The sequence below is a fragment of the Hyperoodon ampullatus genome (assembly GCF_949752795.1).
Source record: "Hyperoodon ampullatus genome assembly, chromosome: 6".
Classification (NCBI taxonomy): Eukaryota; Metazoa; Chordata; class Mammalia; order Artiodactyla; family Ziphiidae; genus Hyperoodon; species Hyperoodon ampullatus.
The window spans coordinates 115,698,970-115,717,973 of record NC_136919.1 but is presented as its reverse complement, the minus strand read 5'-3'; the positions used below and the strand labels follow the sequence as shown (position 1 = coordinate 115,717,973).

At 45.5% G+C, this 19,004-nt stretch overlaps 1 protein-coding gene across 1 annotated transcript in view; it reads right to left on the bottom strand.

The window, feature by feature from the left end:
• The window catches only part of DOCK5 (dedicator of cytokinesis 5), a gene marked incomplete at both ends in the record, with an annotated part of 208,018 nt that overhangs the window by 11,382 nt on the left and 177,632 nt on the right, over positions 1-19,004 (bottom strand). The window contains 8 exons of the mRNA XM_079706756.1: positions 1,816-1,953; positions 2,612-2,695; positions 6,772-6,948; positions 8,974-9,060; positions 9,721-9,805; positions 10,941-11,022; positions 12,959-13,100; positions 18,612-18,716. Of these exons, the coding sequence (XP_079562882.1) occupies positions 1,816-1,953; positions 2,612-2,695; positions 6,772-6,948; positions 8,974-9,060; positions 9,721-9,805; positions 10,941-11,022; positions 12,959-13,100; positions 18,612-18,716 (900 nt within the window). The remainder of the gene's footprint in view (positions 1-1,815; positions 1,954-2,611; positions 2,696-6,771; positions 6,949-8,973; positions 9,061-9,720; positions 9,806-10,940; positions 11,023-12,958; positions 13,101-18,611; positions 18,717-19,004) is intronic.

Below are 19,004 nucleotides of genomic sequence, written 5' to 3'. Positions count from 1 at the left end.
CCAAACTCCCAATCCATCCGTGTCCCCCAATCCATCCCTTCTCCACCCTCCCTGTCCATCCCTCCCCCACTCCTGTTATATTCTTGGTTATAAACACAACTTCGGTTAAGCCTACCTTGTTTCTAAAACTAGAGAAAAATTCACCCTAACTTTCTGCCAGCCTCCTGAGAGAGGGAAACCAAGATGTTCATTACTCATCCATAAAACAGCAAACCCCTGTCTGCTTCTCCAGCTTAGCTTCTACTGGCCATTTAAAAAACGAAATACTGGACTACTAGAAAAGTTTTAGATTGAAACTGGACACCTGATGCTTATCCTGGTGAATCTTAGGAAATAAAGGAATACGGATATACTCTCATAAGAAATGTCTCCAGTAGGTCAACATATCAAATTCAAATGTTGGGCCTCCCTGGTGGCGCAGTGGTTGGGAGTCCGCCTGCCGATGCGGGGGATATGGGTTCGTGCCCCGGTCTGGGGGGATCCCATGTGCCGCGGAGCGGCTGGGCCCGTGGGCCATGGCTGCTGAGCCTGCGCGTCCGGAGCCTGTGCTCCGCAACGGGAGAGGCCACAACAGTGAGAGGCCCGCGTACCACAAAAAAAAAAAATTCAAATGTTAATATTGGCCTGGGTCTAATAAAAACTAAACTCATTGAGTGAAAGCCAAGTCTTTGCCAGCTAGGAACTTGTGTAAAAGACAAATGTTCCTAAAAGAAAACGCTTAACTGGCAATAGGTTAGGAGGTAAATTCGTAGGAAGGCATGACTGAACACTTGGGTGACTGGGAGAGATGATCAAAAAGCTACTAGGGAGAAAAATGTAGCAGAGATGGAGGAATGGGAACAGGGGACAGGAAGACATGAAAAGAAATGCAGAGCTTTGATTTGGGGGAAAGAGGATTTTTGAAAATCTGGGGTTCAAGAATACAACATTTGGGCTTCCCTGGTGGCGCAGTGGTTGAGAGTCCGCCTGCCGATGCAGGTGACACAGGTTCGTGCCCCGGTCCGGGAGGATCCCACATGCTGCAGAGCGGCTAGGCCCGTGAGCCATGGCCGCTGAGCCTGCGCGTCCGGAGCCTGTGCTCTGCAACGGGAGAGGCCACAACAGTGAGAGGCCCGTGTACCGCAAAAAAAAAAAAAGCGGCTAAATGAAGCTGGAACCAAGCACACCATCAACTGTGGGAGAGAAAAGGCTGATCCATGTATCGCTCCACCCAACTTCTTGGGAGGAAAAAAAGAAAACGGTAGCTGTGAGAAATGTTACAACTGTCCAAAAAAATCATGACATCAGCAACATGCATTGTCAAATGTAATTCACAATTCTCTGTCCCCTTCGAAGGTGTGATGAGTAGGAACATTTCACCAAAATAAAAAACAAAGATTAGGAAAAGCTGTAGGAGTTGGGCTGGACATGACAGGAATAATCAGTGCCTGGGATTAGGAAACGCCAATTTCTAGTAGTGTGGTTTTCACAGTGTGGTGCCTAGCCCCGCAGCACTACCTGGCGGCATGTTAGAAATGCAAATCCTTGGGCCCCATCCCAGACCAAGTGAATGAGAAACCCTAAGGATGTGGCCCAGCAATCTGTTTTCACGAGCCTTCCAGGTGGTTCTGACGGTCATTTAAGTTTAAGTGCCGGTGTCCAGCACAACAACAGTTGAAGGTTATCAAGAGTGGACCATGCCTTCTCCGAACGGCCCCAGTGTTTGCATGCCATTCCTAGGCTACTTTGACTCATTTGGCATCTGGAAAATGGATCAATATCATAAACGGTAGAAGAGACTAGAAAAAGCTCATAGGCTGTTGAGACAAAGCCTACCAGTGTTATAACCCCATAGAGCTTTTCCACTTTCTCCTTGAGTTCCCGGAAGCAAGAAGACAACCGGTCGTGCAGTGGCTTCAGCTGCTCCGTCAGCTTCTCCCCATGGATGCGGATCCCCTCTGTCAGCAGAGGCATCTGGGAAGGAGGGCATGAAAGGAATAGGATATTGTTTAGGAAGAGGGATAGTTCAGATTTGGATGCTGGGGAAAGATGGAAGGTGGGGATGGACAGGTAAACCGGTAGACACAGCACGTTTCAAACGAACATACTGCTTCTCAGCGTAAAGCTTGGGAACTGGATGCTCTTGGGTCAAAGATGCAGAGGAATCTGCACGTTGGGGATACAAGTAACCAGGGGAAGGGCCGACAGGCTAGGCAAATCCATGTGAGCCTGGGGGCCTTTCTATGCAGGAATAACTGATACGTTTCACCTTGGACTGAACTGTATGGCTGCGTTTCCTCCCACTGTTCACAGAAGTAGGGAGAGAGAGAGAGAAACTGAGGCCAACATCTCTCATCTGGAAACACAAGCCAGCAAACCAATTTGGGGACTTTAATCTCCCCTCTAAGAAGACCCCTCTCAACACTGTGCAGTCTAATGGAATGTTCTTCCTATGTTTCTTCGCCAAATAAATAGATAGGTTGTGATTCCAAGGGTTGGAAAAAAAAAAAAAAAAAAAGTAACCCTAAACGTGCGCTTGGAGATGGATGCCCTAGAGAATATCTTGGTGGTGTGGGTGGTGGCCGCCCACAGAGCGTGGAGAGCTGTCCAGCCACACCTCCCCTGGACATACCTGCAACGCTATTAGTCGCTTTAGCAGCTCGATCTTCTCCTGGTCTTCAGGATGCTCCTGCGAGTACTTTTCTGTAAAAAAAGCCTAAAAGCAAAGCATCGGCAAGTATTGATTAGAACACATTCCTGTCTGTGTATTTGACCCTAAGAGGACGGGGAGGGAAGCCTAGGAGGGTGGAACACATCTTCTGTTCTGTCTGATGAACCAGGAATGATTAAGTAAACATTCGTTCCTTTCCTGGGAAGCTCTTAAACCACCAGAGTGGACAATTCAAAAAGGAAAGTTATTCTGTAGTCTTCCTGGAATCATGCAGTTCCTAGCAAGAGTACATTCTCAACTGCTACACACACACACACAAATCAAATCAGCAGCAGCAGCAGCAGAGCAGAATGTCATTCATTAAAAAACTTCCCCAGAGAGCTAAGAAAAGGCCAAATGGCAATATCAAAAGGTTATTCATTAGAGTAAGTGCCTAGATCTTATCAAGGATAGAGCTAAAAATTAATAGGCTGAAGATGTGGCTGAGAGTTTTCCTGCCCAGCATTTTATAGGCTGTATCACAATTCCTGAAGATTCATATTGGCACCTTCTTACTAATCACCTATCCAAAAGGCTATTTTGAGGACAACAAGAGAAATGCTATAGATGCGAAAGTATTTTTTTTTTTTTGCAGTACGCGGGCCTCTCACTGTCGTGGCCTCTCCCGTTGCGGAGCACAGGCTCCGGACGTGCAGGCTCATCAGCCATGGCTCATGGGCCCAGCCGCTCCGCGGCACGTGGCATGAACCCGCGTCCCCTGCATCGGCAGGTGGACTCTCAACCACTGCGCCACCAGGGAAGCCCTGTGAAAATCTTTTGAAAATATTAAATGCAGGTTGCATTTATTATGCTATGTCAAGACCATGTCACCCATAACATCAATAAACATTCGTGGAAAGGTCCTATAATAGGGACATAAAACTCAAACTATAAATACAGGTGTTCCATAGGAGACCATTTTAAAGACAGAATTCATTAGGAAAGAAAAACTAAAGTCTGCAGTAAACATGTGAGCTCCAACAGAGTTCAAAACGGGAGTTATCTATTTTCTCCCTGTACCATAGCCATCATTTCTGAGAGTGCTTTTGCAGACCAGCCTTCAAAGTTCCCCTTCACTCTTTTGCTTCACTAGTAGGAACCCATTACATGAAACCCAAGAGTTCCTGAAACTACAGGATACAGTTATAAAAGGGATCAGCCCATTTTGTGTGGAAAACAGAACATGTGCAAACTCTTTACTTTGTGGGAAGATGTTATGGGTTAAACTGTGCCCCCCCACCCCAAATTCATAGGTTGAAGTCCTAAGTCCTGGGACCTCAGAATGTGACCCCAGATGGACACAGACGTATTGCAGAGGTAATTAGTTAAGATGAGGTCACATGAGAGTAGGACGGACCCCTAATCCAATCTGACCAGTGTCCTTGCAAAAAGGGGATATGAGGAGACAGACACATGTACACAGAGAGAACACCATGTGAAGAGCCAAGGAGATGACAGTCATCTACAAGGCAAGGGATACCAAAGGTTGCCAGCAACCCACAGAAGCCAGGAGAGAGGCAGGGAGCAGACTCTGGGCGTCAGAGGAAATCAACGCTGCTAACACCTTGATTTCAGACTACTGGACCCCAGAACTGTGAGACAACCAATTCCTATTGTTTTAAGTCACGCTGTTTGTGGTACTTTGTTATGGCAGCCCTAGAAAACGAGTACAACCGAGAATATAAATATATGGAATCCATGCATCACACAAAGGAAACAGGACAGCACATTTACAGAGCAGCTCATTCTGGCAGATTCATATTTACAGGGACTGTCAATATAAATGAAAACATAGGATTTGCTTAAATCTTCAGCCACCTTTACCTTTCAAAATACACGCAGTTTAAATTTGAAAGTTAAAAAAATTTTTTGACCTCTGATAAAACGCACTGAAATTCCCAAAGCATCAGATGAGTTAGGGAACATCAGAGCAGAGTCCCCTGAAATTAGTTTTTCTAGAAGAGTCCTGCCTCACAACAGAAAGGGCTGATGAGTTACGGCACACACCTCCTGCGTTCCGATCACTCAGGCACTGATTAAAGAGCTGCCTTAAAATAGGTCGCCTGTATCAAGTAGATAACGATGGATTCCCCACCTGATTGCAACAGTTCAAGGTGATCAACGAGTTTACTTTTTTCTTATATTTAGAAATGTACAAAGTCATACATATTAATTAAAAGTAAAAACTAACAGTTTTTTAAAGTTGCTGAAATAAATTTGTTTATATATCCTTCCTTTCCTTCCCTTTTTTTTTTCTTTTTCATTTTAATTAGAAGATGGTCACACTGGAAAAAACTTCATATAAAATTATATAATAGGGGCTTCCCTGGTGGCGCAGTGGTTGAGAGTCCGCCTGCCGATGCAGGGGACACGGGTTCGTGCCCCGGTCTGGGAAGATCCCACATGCTGCGGAGCGGCTGGGCCCGTGAGCCATGGCTGCTGAGCCTGCGCGTCCAGAGCCTGTGCTCCACAACGGGAGGGGCCGCAACAGTGAGAGGCCCGTGTACCGCAAAAAAAAAAAAAAAAAAAAAAGTATATAATAGTCACAAATATTGGCATATATAAATCAGAGTTTTAGGAGCATTCTGAAAAAAAAAAAGAATACTTGGAAAGACACATCAAAATTAGTACCAGATAGCTTATAGGAAAAAGCACACACTGAAATCATTATAGCATTAAAAAAGTACTGTATTCTGGGCCCTAGTATTGAATTCCATTATAACACTAGAAATTATTACTGAAACCTAACATGGGCAAACCATAGTTCCTCTGGTGCTTTCCCAGCTGCTGAGACTAAGAAGACTAAAAAAGGTTGAGAGGTTGAAGAGACGACAGAAGAAAGAAGATCCCTGTAGCACTGGTAAGCCCCACGCATCAACAACACTCAAGCTGGGACATCCCTGGTGGTCCAGGGGTTGAGACTCTGTGCTTCCAAGGCAGGGGGCGCGGGTTCGATCCCTGGTTGGGGAACTAAGATCCCTCATGCCAAAACAAATAAAAAAGAACACTCAAATCACACATTCTGTTCCAAGTAGACAGGAAGAAAACCGACCCTGATCAAGTCACCACTACATGGAAGGCATCGTATGATGCTCCTCATATACAGGAGGTCTCCCTTAAGCCCCACGTCACACCTGTCAGTTATGTATTTACCTTACTTTTTTCAAATATGAAAACTGGAGCTCAGAGAGATTAAGCATCTCCCCCAAGAGCACACAGTGGCCAATGGGAAGCCAGAACTGGGTCATAAGAGTGACTGATTCTGAAGCCCCTGCTCTTCCCAGGACATTGTGTACAAATGGAAATAAGAGAATCAGCCCAGTCAACCTCTCTCGTCTTTCCCATCCATCTCCTTTTCTTCCCACTCACTCTCCATGTTACTCACCAGGGGTATAACTTGTTTATTTATACTCAAGAAGAGGACCCCCAAATTATTTAGCCACTGAAAGCATCCCTAGCAATTAAAAATCCTGCTTCTATTGATTATATGTAACCAAATTCTACTGAATGCATTACCTCCACTTTAAGTGATGCTACATCCAAACCCTATGCAATGGAGTCCCATGTGATGAGCATTCCATTCATGTTTTTTCCAGAGTAACAGATACGACACTTAGCTGAATTAATTTAATTGTAGAGCCAGGGCCAGCGTTTGTCCACACAACCAATGGCACACCATGTCAGGGTTCCAAATAGAGCGTGGCTCTGTGTTTCCCACAGATGCTGCTTCCCTTACAGGGCATCCTCGGATCTGGGGTCCACTTGTATGCTTTCTACCTTCCAGGGGAGAGAGGGAGTGGGAAGGGAATTCACAGCTGGTGAACCAACCAGAGGTCTATCAGACTGATCTTTCGGTGACTCTACCAGACAGTGGCCTAACCCTGGCTGGGTGGCTGATGGTGTCTAGCAGCTATGAGGTCAGGGAGAAGCCTGTCATTAGTTTCATTTGCCCATTCACAAGAGGGGAGAATGAAAATCTCTCAGAGAAGTTGTAAGAAACGAATTCACCAGCTGCCACTGGAGAAGGCAGGAGAGACACACCAGACCTGGTGGCCCCGTGGGGTTCCCGGGACGCAGCCCACCTTCTCATAGTTGGAGTAGCCCCCCATGACAGCCGGGTCCACGATGCCACTGAGCAGCATGGAGAGGGGATGCACGGAGAGGGACCGGTCCCAGGCGTGCTGCTGGACACAGTTGCTGATCTTCTCGTTGGTGAGCTCCATGGTTTCAATGGCATTCTCCAGAGGACTGATTTCCTCCTGTGACAGAGAGCATGGCAGAGGAGAGACGCTGAGCTCCATATCCAAGACTGGAAAAAGCCTAGGTCTTCCCCTCCAAAGGCATACAACTCCCACCAAGCTATGGAGGAGTGATGTTTTGCTTGTCAAAGTCATGTTTTTTTTTCTTTTGGGCCACACCGAGCGGCACGCAGGATCTTAGTTCCCCGACCAGGGATAGAACCTGTGCCCCCTGCAGGGGAAGCGCAAGTCCTAACCACTGGACCGCCAGGCAAGTCCCGGGGTCATGTTTATTAATAAGGATAGCACACTTATTTGAAATGGTGTTGGTAAGCTGCTAAATAAGCTATTTAAAATCTCAGAAAGTACAAGGATGATTTAAAAATTGGAGCTATGGTAATGATTATTTCTTGGAGCAAAGTGTCTATGGAAAGTTTGAGAAGATAAAATTGGAGCTGTAATAATGATTGTTTCTTAGGCAAATCTTCCTTACAGATTTTTGAGAAGCCCAATGACGACAGAGAAGCAATATATCTGAGCCAAGACATCTCTGCACATGAAAAACGTTCACTGGTAAGAGGTTTGATACTCCTTCCATGAGAAAAGGTAAGTGATCTTGGAAGTCACATGTTCAAACCATATATTAAGCCTGCTTAGTATGGGTTCTACGGTTTACGGAAGTCAGAAATAACAGGATGTATTAGAATATTCAAGCTGGATGTTGGATGTGAATGAAATAAGAAGCAATGTGGATTCAGAGAGAGCGCCTCCTGCGGAAACGTCTTCCAAAGCAGATTCGAGAAAAATTGTGTCCTTCCTCATCTAACCCTGATCAACCAGCATGGTCCCCTACTCCAGACTTGATCCCAAAAGCCTCTGTCCAAAATCATATTCATACTTGAAGAATAATAATTTATCACTAGTGGTATGGAACACATCGAACTTCAGATTTGTTCAAGACATATCTCTTGATTACTTGTTTTAGGCAAGTACTGTGCTATGCACCGTTGTTACAAAAGCGATTAAGATGTAATTCATGGCTGGAAGGAGCATACGGTTTTCACAGGGTCAGGGTGGGGAGGTTTCAAGATATGTAAGCACGGTAGGTAACTCTTTAGAAATAAGCCAAGGTTGTGACGGGGCACAGAGAAAGGGCATCTAACCCAGCTTGGGAGTTTCAGAGATGGCTTCCTGGAGAAGCTGGTACCTAAATTAAATCTCAATGGGAGTTAGGTTGAGAAGTGGTCAGAGGGCATGCTGGGCAGAGAAAATGACCTAATGTCAGAGAGCGTTGACATAGCATGGAATGAGCAATTTAGTTCCAGTAGATTCCACAGAAGATGAAGTGGAAGAGCTTAGTCACACAGACCCTGTACGCATGTGCTAGGAGCATGGGCTTTCTAGTCTAGGCACTGGGGAGCCACAGCAAGGTATTAAGCGTGAGACTGATACAGCCAGGTTTTCACTATGGAATTCACACTCTGAGGCAGAGAGGAAAAGGGACCTAAGAAGCCAAGGCAGGGAGGCCAATCAGGAGGCTTTTTCAATGGCATCAACCAGAGATGAATGAGGGACTAGAAGCAGGGTACCTCAGCAGGAGGGCTGAGGGAAAAAAAACTAAAACAGATTTAATAAATATTAAAGAGGTAAAACAAACAGCTTTGGGGAGTGATGAAGGCGGAAGAGTCTAGGATGAATGGTGATGTGACTAGCAGAAAATAAGAGGAAATGTTCTTGGAGAGAAGAATGTGATGGATAGGAAACTCAAAGGAGGAATTCCAAAAATGTTCTGGGGCACAGGCAGGATCCTTGAGGAGACAACACCCATTGGGACATAAAAGAGCCATTCACTGGGAGTAATCTTTAGGGTTGGTGTTGTAACATCAGTTTTACAAAGGAGTTCTATTCTACAAGCATGTCTTTTATTTCTCTTTTGGAAAATAAAATGGGCCAGAGGAGCTAGTGCGAACTGGTGGGGGGATTTAACAAAGGCTCTCATTCTGTTTGGAGACAGAGTTTTCTGAGTTCCACGTTCAAATGACTTACTGTTGAAATCTGCTTGACTTCAAACCACTTGAGAATCCCAGGGAAGGTATAGGCAGTCGTATACGTGGTCCTTTCGATCCACATGGTCTGGTGGAAGGAAGGAAAGTAGGAAATGTTGGTCAGTTCTCAGGCAGAACAGCAAAACTCCCAGGTTTATGAGATTCTCTTTTTAAAATTTTTTTTAAATAAATAAAAATTAAAATTATTTCATATCAGAGCATAGTTGTTAGTTTCAGGTGCACAGCAAAGTGATTCTGTTATACATACACATGTATCTATTCTTTTTCAAATTCTTTTCCCACTTAGGTTATTACAGAATATTGAGCAGAGTTCCCTGTGCTGTACAGTAGGTCCTTGCTGGTTATCTAGAGATTTTACTTTCAATACCTCCTTAGTGAATGGGCCATACTTTCTCCCAAACTTTTAGAATCCTTAGTGTTTAAAGCAGAAAGGAATTATCTATTGGGGCTCCCTCGCCCTTTCTGATGGGAAATTTGAGGTCCAGAGAGGTGTGACATGCTCAAATCAAGGTCATGGTGGTGGCAGGCCCAGGAGTGGAGCCCAGTTCCTGGATCACTAGTCTAGAGTTTTCCACTGAGACAATAATCTGCTGACTAGGTAATAAGCACACGGAAACTCTATCTCCAGGGCTGCCATCATTTCTGCTGTAGATGCTGGGTGAATGGAAGGCCTCCATTTTGGATGTCCATTTCATCTTGTTTTAGAGGATCAACGTGGTGGACTCACAGCAAACTCATTGTCGGGATCCTTTTCTCCTTTCCGGAACGGCCGAGAATATCTGAACTGCTGTACCTCATTGGCTCTGTAGTAGCTGGGAAAGACACAGCCATATGCTTTCATTTCTTTCTTACAACAAGCACTGCTCCAACAAAACCTGAGACACATCTTACATGGACTGAGTCTTATCCACTAAACTACCTCAAAACTGACATAGTCTCCACAATGAAGGCTGGAGATGATGCAGAATTTGATTTTTTTTTAACTTTTCTGGCCATGCCACGTGGCATGCAGGATCTTAGTTCCCCAACCAGGGATTGAACCCATGCCCCCCTGCAGCGGGAACATGAAGTCTTAACCACTGGACTGGCAGAGAAGTTCCCAGAATTTGATTTTATTGCACATCTTTGTTTTATTATTGATGAATCTATCTCACAACTCACAATTTTGAAAGGCATATGGATTTATGTCCATGTTTGTGATCTCATTTGTATAGTTTTCTAACAGTTCTATCAATCCTACTAGCATTTTAGCTTCTCAGGAGAAGGAATTCAATCATAGGGGAACCCACTGATTGAAGGCAAGTTGAGGTCAGTCGCTACTGGCCGGTGAATCCTTCTGAGTGGAAAAAAGAACTAGGGGATCTGAAACCTAAGAGTGAAATTCTCAATTTCCTTCCCTCTGCTTAAAAAAAAAAGAAATCTCCAAATCCCTTGAGTTACCAAGCTCTCATCTTATACTGGAAATGGAAGGGACACTGTTGTTATGGTCTGAATATTTGTCCCCCCAAATTCATATATTGAAATCCTAATGCCCAATGTGATGGTGTTAGGAGGTGGGCTTTTTGGGTGGTGATTGGCTCATGATGGTGGAGCCCTCACGAACGTGGTTAGTGCCCTTATTAAAAAAGAGACCCCCATAGAACTCCCTCACCCCTCCCACCATGTGAGGACACAGCAAGAAGATGACCACCTACGAACCAGGAAGAAGGCCCTCACCAGACACTGAATCTGCCAGGGCCTTGATCTTGGACTTCCCAGCTTCCAAAAAATGTGAGAAATAAATTTCTGTTGTTTGTAAGCCACCCAGTCTATGATCTTCTGTTACAGCAGACCAAATGGACGAAGACAACAGGAGGTCTTCCAAACTGTAATGAATTTTGATAGACTTCTATATAAAGAAGTGTGTGAGACACATGGCTTAAAAAACAAACAAAAAACCCCACTTACTTTAAGATCTGCTCTGGAACTGGTTTATCCTTGTAGCCGGGCGGCAGGCTCATCACTGGCTTTACGGTGAAACACTGCATGTCTGAGGAGCTCGTTAAGGAAGGAAACGGGCTGGGCCACTAAGCTGTCACAGCAAAAAGGACTACCCGTTCCTCCTGCTTTACCGATGGAAATGGTACCCACACCGATCATTCCTTTGAACCAAATGCCAGGACCGCGTTGAAAACAGGGTTCCCTCAGATGTTGCCAAAATGCCTTATTAAGTCATAATCTTGGGACATTTTTTGGTCAGACACGTGGCAAACAACCTTGTCTTAGGGAAACAGACATTAATGAAATTTCAGGAAAACAGGTGACTAGAAATTGTCTTAAATCATTTCTTTTGGACAAGCATCCCTCTGAATTAGCCAGATTCCAGAGCCCGGGCAATAGGAATTTCTTGTTATCTTTGGATACCATTTGTTAACCAAGTACCAGAGCCAGGCACTGTAATAGGTGCTTTGAATATGTTATCTCCAATAAACACAACAATTTCCATGTGGATGTTATTAATCTCCTTTACAGATGAAGAATCTGAAGGTCTGAGAAAGCCCAGATCACACAACTGATAAATGAAGTCAGACGTCAAACCCAGCTCAGGGGGAAGGTCTCCCTCTCTCACTTAATGATCTGATCTTAGGCATGACTTTTTTTTGCCTTTACCAACAGTGCTTCCAAATCTATAGCACTGAAACTAGAATTTAAGGGACTAGGTCTAGACCTAACATTCACTCCCAGTATTTCTCAACGTGAAGAGTGCCATCCACTGGCACCAGAATCACCTGGAGATTTACTCAAAATGCAGAATTAGAATTCACAGCTGCTGAATTAGAATCTCTCCATGGTGATTCTTAAGTATAATAAAATCTGAGAACCACTGGGCTATGCCTTAAGCTATTATAGCTTACAAAACATTTTCACATAAATGATCTTTTTAATTTGATCTTCACAGAAATGCTATTAGATATTTGGGAGAAACAGAGCTCCCCTCACACTTTATAGATGAGAAAACCAAGGCCTGGAGAAACTAAGCAACTTGCCAAGGTAAATTGGCTATGCAGACGTGACTCTGGGACTCCTGTTTCTACATCCAATTCATGAAGACCTCTTTTCATTCCCATCCCAAGGAGGCCCCGCAAGCATTCTCTGAATCCCTACAACTGAAACAATTTTTCCCAGAAAGCCTTCCTTTTCCAAGCATCCACTGTGTTAAGAGGCCACTACACTCTTCTGAAAGGCAGGTCTGCCTACTGATCTATCATTGCTGTGTATCTTTCTGTAGCTACTGACCATTCTATAATAATTAATACATATTGAACTTTTATTATGTATTTACCAGGCACTGTTCCTAGTATTTTACAGATAATCTTTGCAAGAACTCCAAGGGGAAGAATGATCATCATCCCCACTTTACAGGTGAGAAAACTGAGGCACAGAGAAATTAAGTAAGTTGCCCAAAGTGACACAGTAAGTGACAGCACTGGGACTCGAACCCAGGCAATGTGCTCCGGAGCCCTTTTCCTTATTTATCTACCATGCCACACCAGCTCTGTCTTACCAACCTCTTTTAGAATACTGTTTACTTTTATAACATCTTTATTTTTTAAAAAGCATGTGATTGGTTTTTTGACGACATTATATGTTACCAAAAAAGAGCTACACATCTTTATCCAAGATCCAGAATTCAGAACAGGAAGTCTATTCGCCTCAGGCTCCGCTTGTGGCTATAACACACATCCCTTCATATTCAACATTTGCTTCTCATCTCTCTCCTTTAGTTACGTCACAGCCCTGAGCTAAGGACATTAGGTTCCCAAAGCTTTTACACAGAATGGGACACTGAGTCAGGATGGTTAAATGAGTCTGAGGCCAGGACTTATCGGCACGCAGGGATGGGATGGAACCCTCAGCTTCTCTGGCTGGGATGGGGCTGCTGCAGCTTCAAGAGCCCCTGAGCCATGACCCCAGGATGAGGATACGCTGCTTGGGCGAGGACTTGATGTCCTCTCCTGGGGGCGTGGTGCTGGTCATCTTCTCGGCGTTGGGAAACTGGGTCAGCAGCCGCAGGCTGAAGTCTTCTCGCCTCTCGTACTCCTTCCCCCGGTAGATGAAGATCTTGTTCTGCAGGTCAGGAGAGCAAGGGAAAGAATTAAATATGAAGGGTGAAGGGGCAACTGGGGAGCCTGGTCCCGAGGAAGCCGCTGTCCTCCCCAGACCACGTGCAATACCCCCACCATGTCCTCACTGAGCACCTGCTATGTGCCCCACAGTAACCATCACATCTGAAAGAGCTCACAGTTTATCTGGGGAGTTAAGTCACAGGCATGAAAATGCTTCAGGCAGTGTTTCTCAGAGTATGGCCCAAGGATGACAATTGGTGTGCAAACAGCCTACACTGATCCACAAGGAGATAAGGAGTTTGCACCCTAGTGGAAATCCAGGATGTTACCAAGCATGCTGCTTAGTTTAGCTGATACTTTTCATGGCAAGAAATTCTCAATGAAGGAAGGAAGTATATTCATTTACTTTGAGGCACAAGCTCCTTTCTCATCATGATCCAGTAACAGTTAGGGAACCAACGCTTTGAGCGGCACTGCCTAGAGAACTCGAAAGTACGAAGCGAATCAACACAACAGGTGAGACAGGAACAGAGAACAGGATTAATCTACAGTCGTCCCAAGCCAATCCTGGAGATCACCGTGGATGGCCACATTGAAGTCTCATAGAAAATAACTGCCCTCAAGACTATTCTCTCCATTCCAAACTGCAGCTTCTTCTCTTTAATAAAATTGGATGTTTTGAAAAGAAATTTTCTAGGCCCCAGGCATGGAAGAAATTCACCTCACAGCTGTTGCAAGTTCAAAGGTCGCCATGTTTTGAAGGTTCCTGCTCCTCTAGATGGTCACTCAGATGAGTACTTAGTATTTAAAACCCACACGTGATCCTTTTTTAACTAAAACCTGGGCCTATATTGTCCTGTAAAATGTTTTTAAAAATCACTTGTCCATTCACACAACCAATATGTATCGAGCAAATGAGATATGCCAGACGCTAGGGACAGAAGAGTAACTCTGCTCTGGTGGAGAGAAATAGGAAACAAGTAAACAAGTAAGTAAGATAATTTAGATAATTTAAGTACCTTGAAGGCAATATACCTTCTACACTCAACACGGAGGGCAGTGAACATTGCCAGATCTTTTGCAATTGATGATAAAATGTTTCCAAGCCAGGAAAGATTTATGTGCCTGACGCATGCATTATGCAATTTCATCATTCAGGCAAAACTGTGGTGGGTTAAGGGATCGGAGTATAAGAAAACACTAAGTGTATGATGTGGACCATAACTGTGGAAGGAACCAGACAAGCAGAAGGTCAGTACAAAGCAGCTCAACCTGAAGGAAAGGGTTTCCAGGAGGACACGAGACTTGATTGGATGTAGATGGATGGATTGGGGGGGAGGGGAGGGGAGGGGAGGGAGGGGAGGGGAAGGGAGGGGGAGGGGAGGGGAAGGGAGGGGGAGGGGAGGGGAAGGGAGGGGGAGGGGAGGGGAAGGGAGGGGGAGGGGAGGGGAGGGGAGGGGAGGGGAGGGGAGGGGGAGGGGAGGGGAGGGGAGGGGAGGGGAGGGGAGGGGAGGGGAGGGGAGGGGAGGGGGAGGGGAGGGGAGGGGAGGGGAAGGGAGGGGGAGGGGAGGGGAAGGGAGGGGGGGGGAGGGGAGGGGAGGGGAGGGGAGGGGAGGGGAAGGGAGGGGGAGGGGAGGGGAGGGGAGGACAGCCAGGCACGGAAGTGAAAAGAAGGATAAGGCTCAAGGCAGAAAGTGCGGAGTGCAGGTAGAAGAAACATGCTTGGATGAGCTGGAATCTGAAAGGCCTGCAAAGGCAGGTCAATGGTCCAAAGGCCTGGAACTTCACTGGAGGTTCTAGAAGGAGGGAGCAATGTGATGAAGGAGGAAGTGTAGTCAACCTAATCTATCCAACTGTAGGGATCCTTGGCAAAACCCTGTGGGGGAAGGAGGAGCTACAGGGACTGGTTGAGTCTTTGGTGTTTGGTAAAGAGCAAAGGGATGGGAGAGTCGGTGAGGATTCTGAGGCAACGGCCTTGGAGCAGGAAGAACAGTGATGCCGCTGACAAAAACAGAAGAGACGGAGGCCTGCTTGGGGTCAGGGGAGAGGATATAATTTTATACTTTCTGAGTTTGGGGAAATAGCCTGTAACATGCAAGGGCATTTAGGTTACATAATTCAGGTGGACTCTCTACTTTTCAGTACACGCTGACAACACGGAACATCTACAAACGCCTGTACAGTTTATAAAGCACTCCCATCTGCTATTCATTTCATTCTCAAACCAGCCCTGCAGTGTGGGCCTTATTTCCCTAACTTCAAGGTGAGAAAACCAAGACTTGGTGGTCATGTGATTTGGCCAAAATCACAGTCACTCAGCAGATGATTTAGACCCCAATGTTGCAACTTGAAAGTCTAGACTTCTTGTTTTCACTGAACCACTGCTGTCTTCCAGTTCATAACCATGATTCCATGTGACACAATGATCATATGTAACAAGTGTGGTAGCTGTCAGTATCTTATCATGAACGAGAGCAAAGTTAAGACCAGAGCCTACTGCAGACCCTCTACTTCTATTACTCCAGTCTCCCTTGGCCACCTTATCTACAACCAGTGTTAACGACACGTAAATAACCCAACGTTTACCTCCGGCCTAGAACTTTCCTTTGCGTTCCAGACCCATAGAGCAAATGGTTGACTCACATTTTTTGGATGTTCCAAAGCTACCTCACATTGAGTATGTCTAGAACCAAACAACCTATAAAGATCCCAAAGGCCCTCTACAATGTGGTACCCATAGCTCTCTGAGCCCGTTCTCTACCTGCCCTTTTGTTCATGCATCTCCAGCCTCGTGGCGTTTGAACCTGCTGTTCTCACTGTCTGGCCCCCGCTTGAGAGCTGCCTGGCTTATTTCCTCACATCTTTCAGGGTTTTGCTCAGGTGTCATTTTCTTACCGAAGTCTTTCCTATTCACTCTGTTTAAAGTTGCAACTCCATCCTCGCCATCTGCCTCTCCATTCACCTCCCCTGACGCATTTTTCTCTACGATACTTGCTGAGTGTCCACCCTGTATGAGGCGCTGTTCTAGGTCATCTGACACACTCAATATTTTACTTATTTATCTTAGTATTTATTTGTCTCTCCAAGCCAGAAGAGAAGCTCTACAATTTCAGGGATTTGGGTTTGTTTTAGACTCTGCCCCCAGGCCTATATTACAGCAAGGTCCATAAAGATGGGTCTGCAGTAGGTTCTGGTCTTAAATTTGCTATCATTCATGATAAGATATGGATAAGAGCTCAATAAATATTTATTCAGTGAGGGGATTCATCCTCTCCTCCATGATTCTGCCCTTTCCCAGTGTTGCCATCTTAGTGGATGGCTCCACTGCCCCACCAATTATGCAGACCAGAGAGCTAGGAATCATTCTCACCACCTCCCTCTTGCTCATTGCCATATCGTATCAATCATCAAATACTGTTACTTCATCTCCATCACACTAATCTTTCCCTTCCTCTCTAAAGCCACCTCCCTAGGCCAGCCTGTCATCTATTCCCTGAACACCTGCCATGGTCTCTAGGGGCTTATCTAGACGCACGTCCCATCCATTCTCCACACCGAAGCCAGACGACCTTGCCAACACAGAAAAATCTACAATGGCTCCCACTGCTCTCTGGATGCCAACAAAACACGCTACGTGACCCCAAAGCCCCGCACGCTCCTCCCACACTTCCGGCCTCATCTTCCCTGCTCACCCCAGCTCCCTCTCTTCCCACAGCACTCGTCTTCCACTCCCAGCCCCTGCCATGCCCTTGCCTGCTGTTTGCTCTGCCTGAAATGCCTTTTCCTATCCCCTTAACTCGCAGTTCACCTTTCAAATCCCAGCTGAAGCAGAAGTTGCCTGGCAAGTCTTTCCCCATTCTTTTTTTTTTTTTTTTTGCGGTACGCGGGCCTCTCACTGTTATGGCCTCTCCCGTTGCGGAGCACAAGCTCTGGATGCGCGGGCTCAGCGGCCATGGCTCAGGGGCCCAGCCGCTCCGCGGCATGTGGGATCCTCCCGGACCGGGGCACGAACCCGCATCCCCTGCATCAGCAGGTGGACTCCCAACCACTGTGCCACCAGGGAAGCCCTTTCCCGATTCTTAAAAAATTCAGGTATAATTGACACAGAGTAAAAGTCTACCCCTTTTAGTGTAAAATTCTGCAAGTTTTGACAAACATAACCATGACCACAATTAAGATATAGCACAGTTTCATCACCACTTAAAATCTCCCCATGTCTTTCTGTAGCCCAACCTTCGCCCCACCGGCTCCAATGACCAGATCCAATAACCACTGACCTGCTCTCCATCCCTATGGTAAGTGTTGGCTTGGCCAGAATGTCATATCAATAAAATCACAGAGTATGTAGCCTTTAAGGTCTAACTGCTTTTACTCAGCACAATACATCTAAGATTCATCCCTGTGGTTATGTGTATCAGGAGTTTATTCCTTTTTTTCCTGAGTAGTTTTCCACTGCATGGCTGTCCCACACTCTGCTAATCCCTTCACCAGCTGAGGGAGATGTGAGCTGTATCCAGTCTTTAGTGATTGTAAGTAACAGTGCTATAAACAATCACGTACAATTTTTACATGAACACAGGTTTTAATTTTACTTGGGTAAATACTCCTTGCTTAACCAACTCATCTAGCACAGAATTCCTGTCTTGGTCAGTTTCGATTTCATACTTGTTTGTGCAATTATTTAATTAGCATCTCACCCATTAGGTTGTAAAGTCCATGAGAGCAAGGACCACATCTGATTATGATCAGCACTGTATCTCTAATGCCTGGCACACAGTAGGCCCTAAGCAAACAGTTATTGACTGAATGAATAAACTACTTCCTTACTATGCACTGTAACAAATGTATTTTCCTTTCCACTTTTTTCTTTCTTTTTTAATTAGGGGAAGGAAGGTGGATAATATATATTTAAACATAGCTCAGCACTAAAAGAGGCTTCTTTTCTGTGGGAGAAAATAAGAGGGCTTTTTTTTTGGGGGGGGGTGTTGCTTTTTCGATTGTATAATCAGTATTACATTCTAAAAATTTTTGAGAAAGAAGATAAACATGGTCCTTCTCATTATTCCAACAAAACTGTTTTTATTTTTGTGAACCTTTTGCAGTCTTGTCCTGGGGATATTTGTTTTCAAACTAGCTCTAGCTGGAAATAAAATAAACAATTAGATACATCAATCCACACTCCCCCCGACCCCACCCCAGCTGACCCTCAGCAGCAGACCAGTGGAGGGAATGGTTTTGTTTTTCCCTTTTTCATTCCACCTGGGAGAAGTCATTTTACAAAAGAGCTGCCAGAATACCAGAGGCAGCCGTGGGGGTGAAGAGACCAGCCGCTCAGGCGGGGGGCTGAAGAGACCAGCCGCTCAGGAAGTGGTTTCCCTCCCTAACCTCCCACCGTGAGAACAGGGGTCTCCAGCTGCTAACACGCTAGACCCATCTGGAAAAGAAATGAAGACCTTCCCTCCTGCAGACCGCAGGGCTTAATGGCTGGGGAGACCACCCTCAGGCTCCTTACCCGTAGGAAAGAAGGAAAGCCCTGTCCGTAGTAGCCAACAGCAAAGTATTCAGGCTGAGGCCTCATTGCCTTAATGATGTTCTCATAAAATGAGGCTCTTTTTTTCTGGAAAACAAAACAAGACATTCCATAGGGAGGTTACAAGGGCACCGCTGGAAAAAAAAAAAAAAAAAGCTCAGACTATTTGCTTTGTTGTTTCCCACGTAACAGAGAGAAATAAAAGGTCTTTGTAAAATATCTTTTGGGCCAAAGAATGATCCTTTCCCTGGATCGGCGGTTTTGGACCTCCATCTACGAAGGGGCCTGGGAGGGTCTGGGAATCCTTGCAGTTATGTGTAGAAGGACAGATGTGTGTGCATTCACCTGTGGAGGGAAGGAGACGGTTTAGCTTTC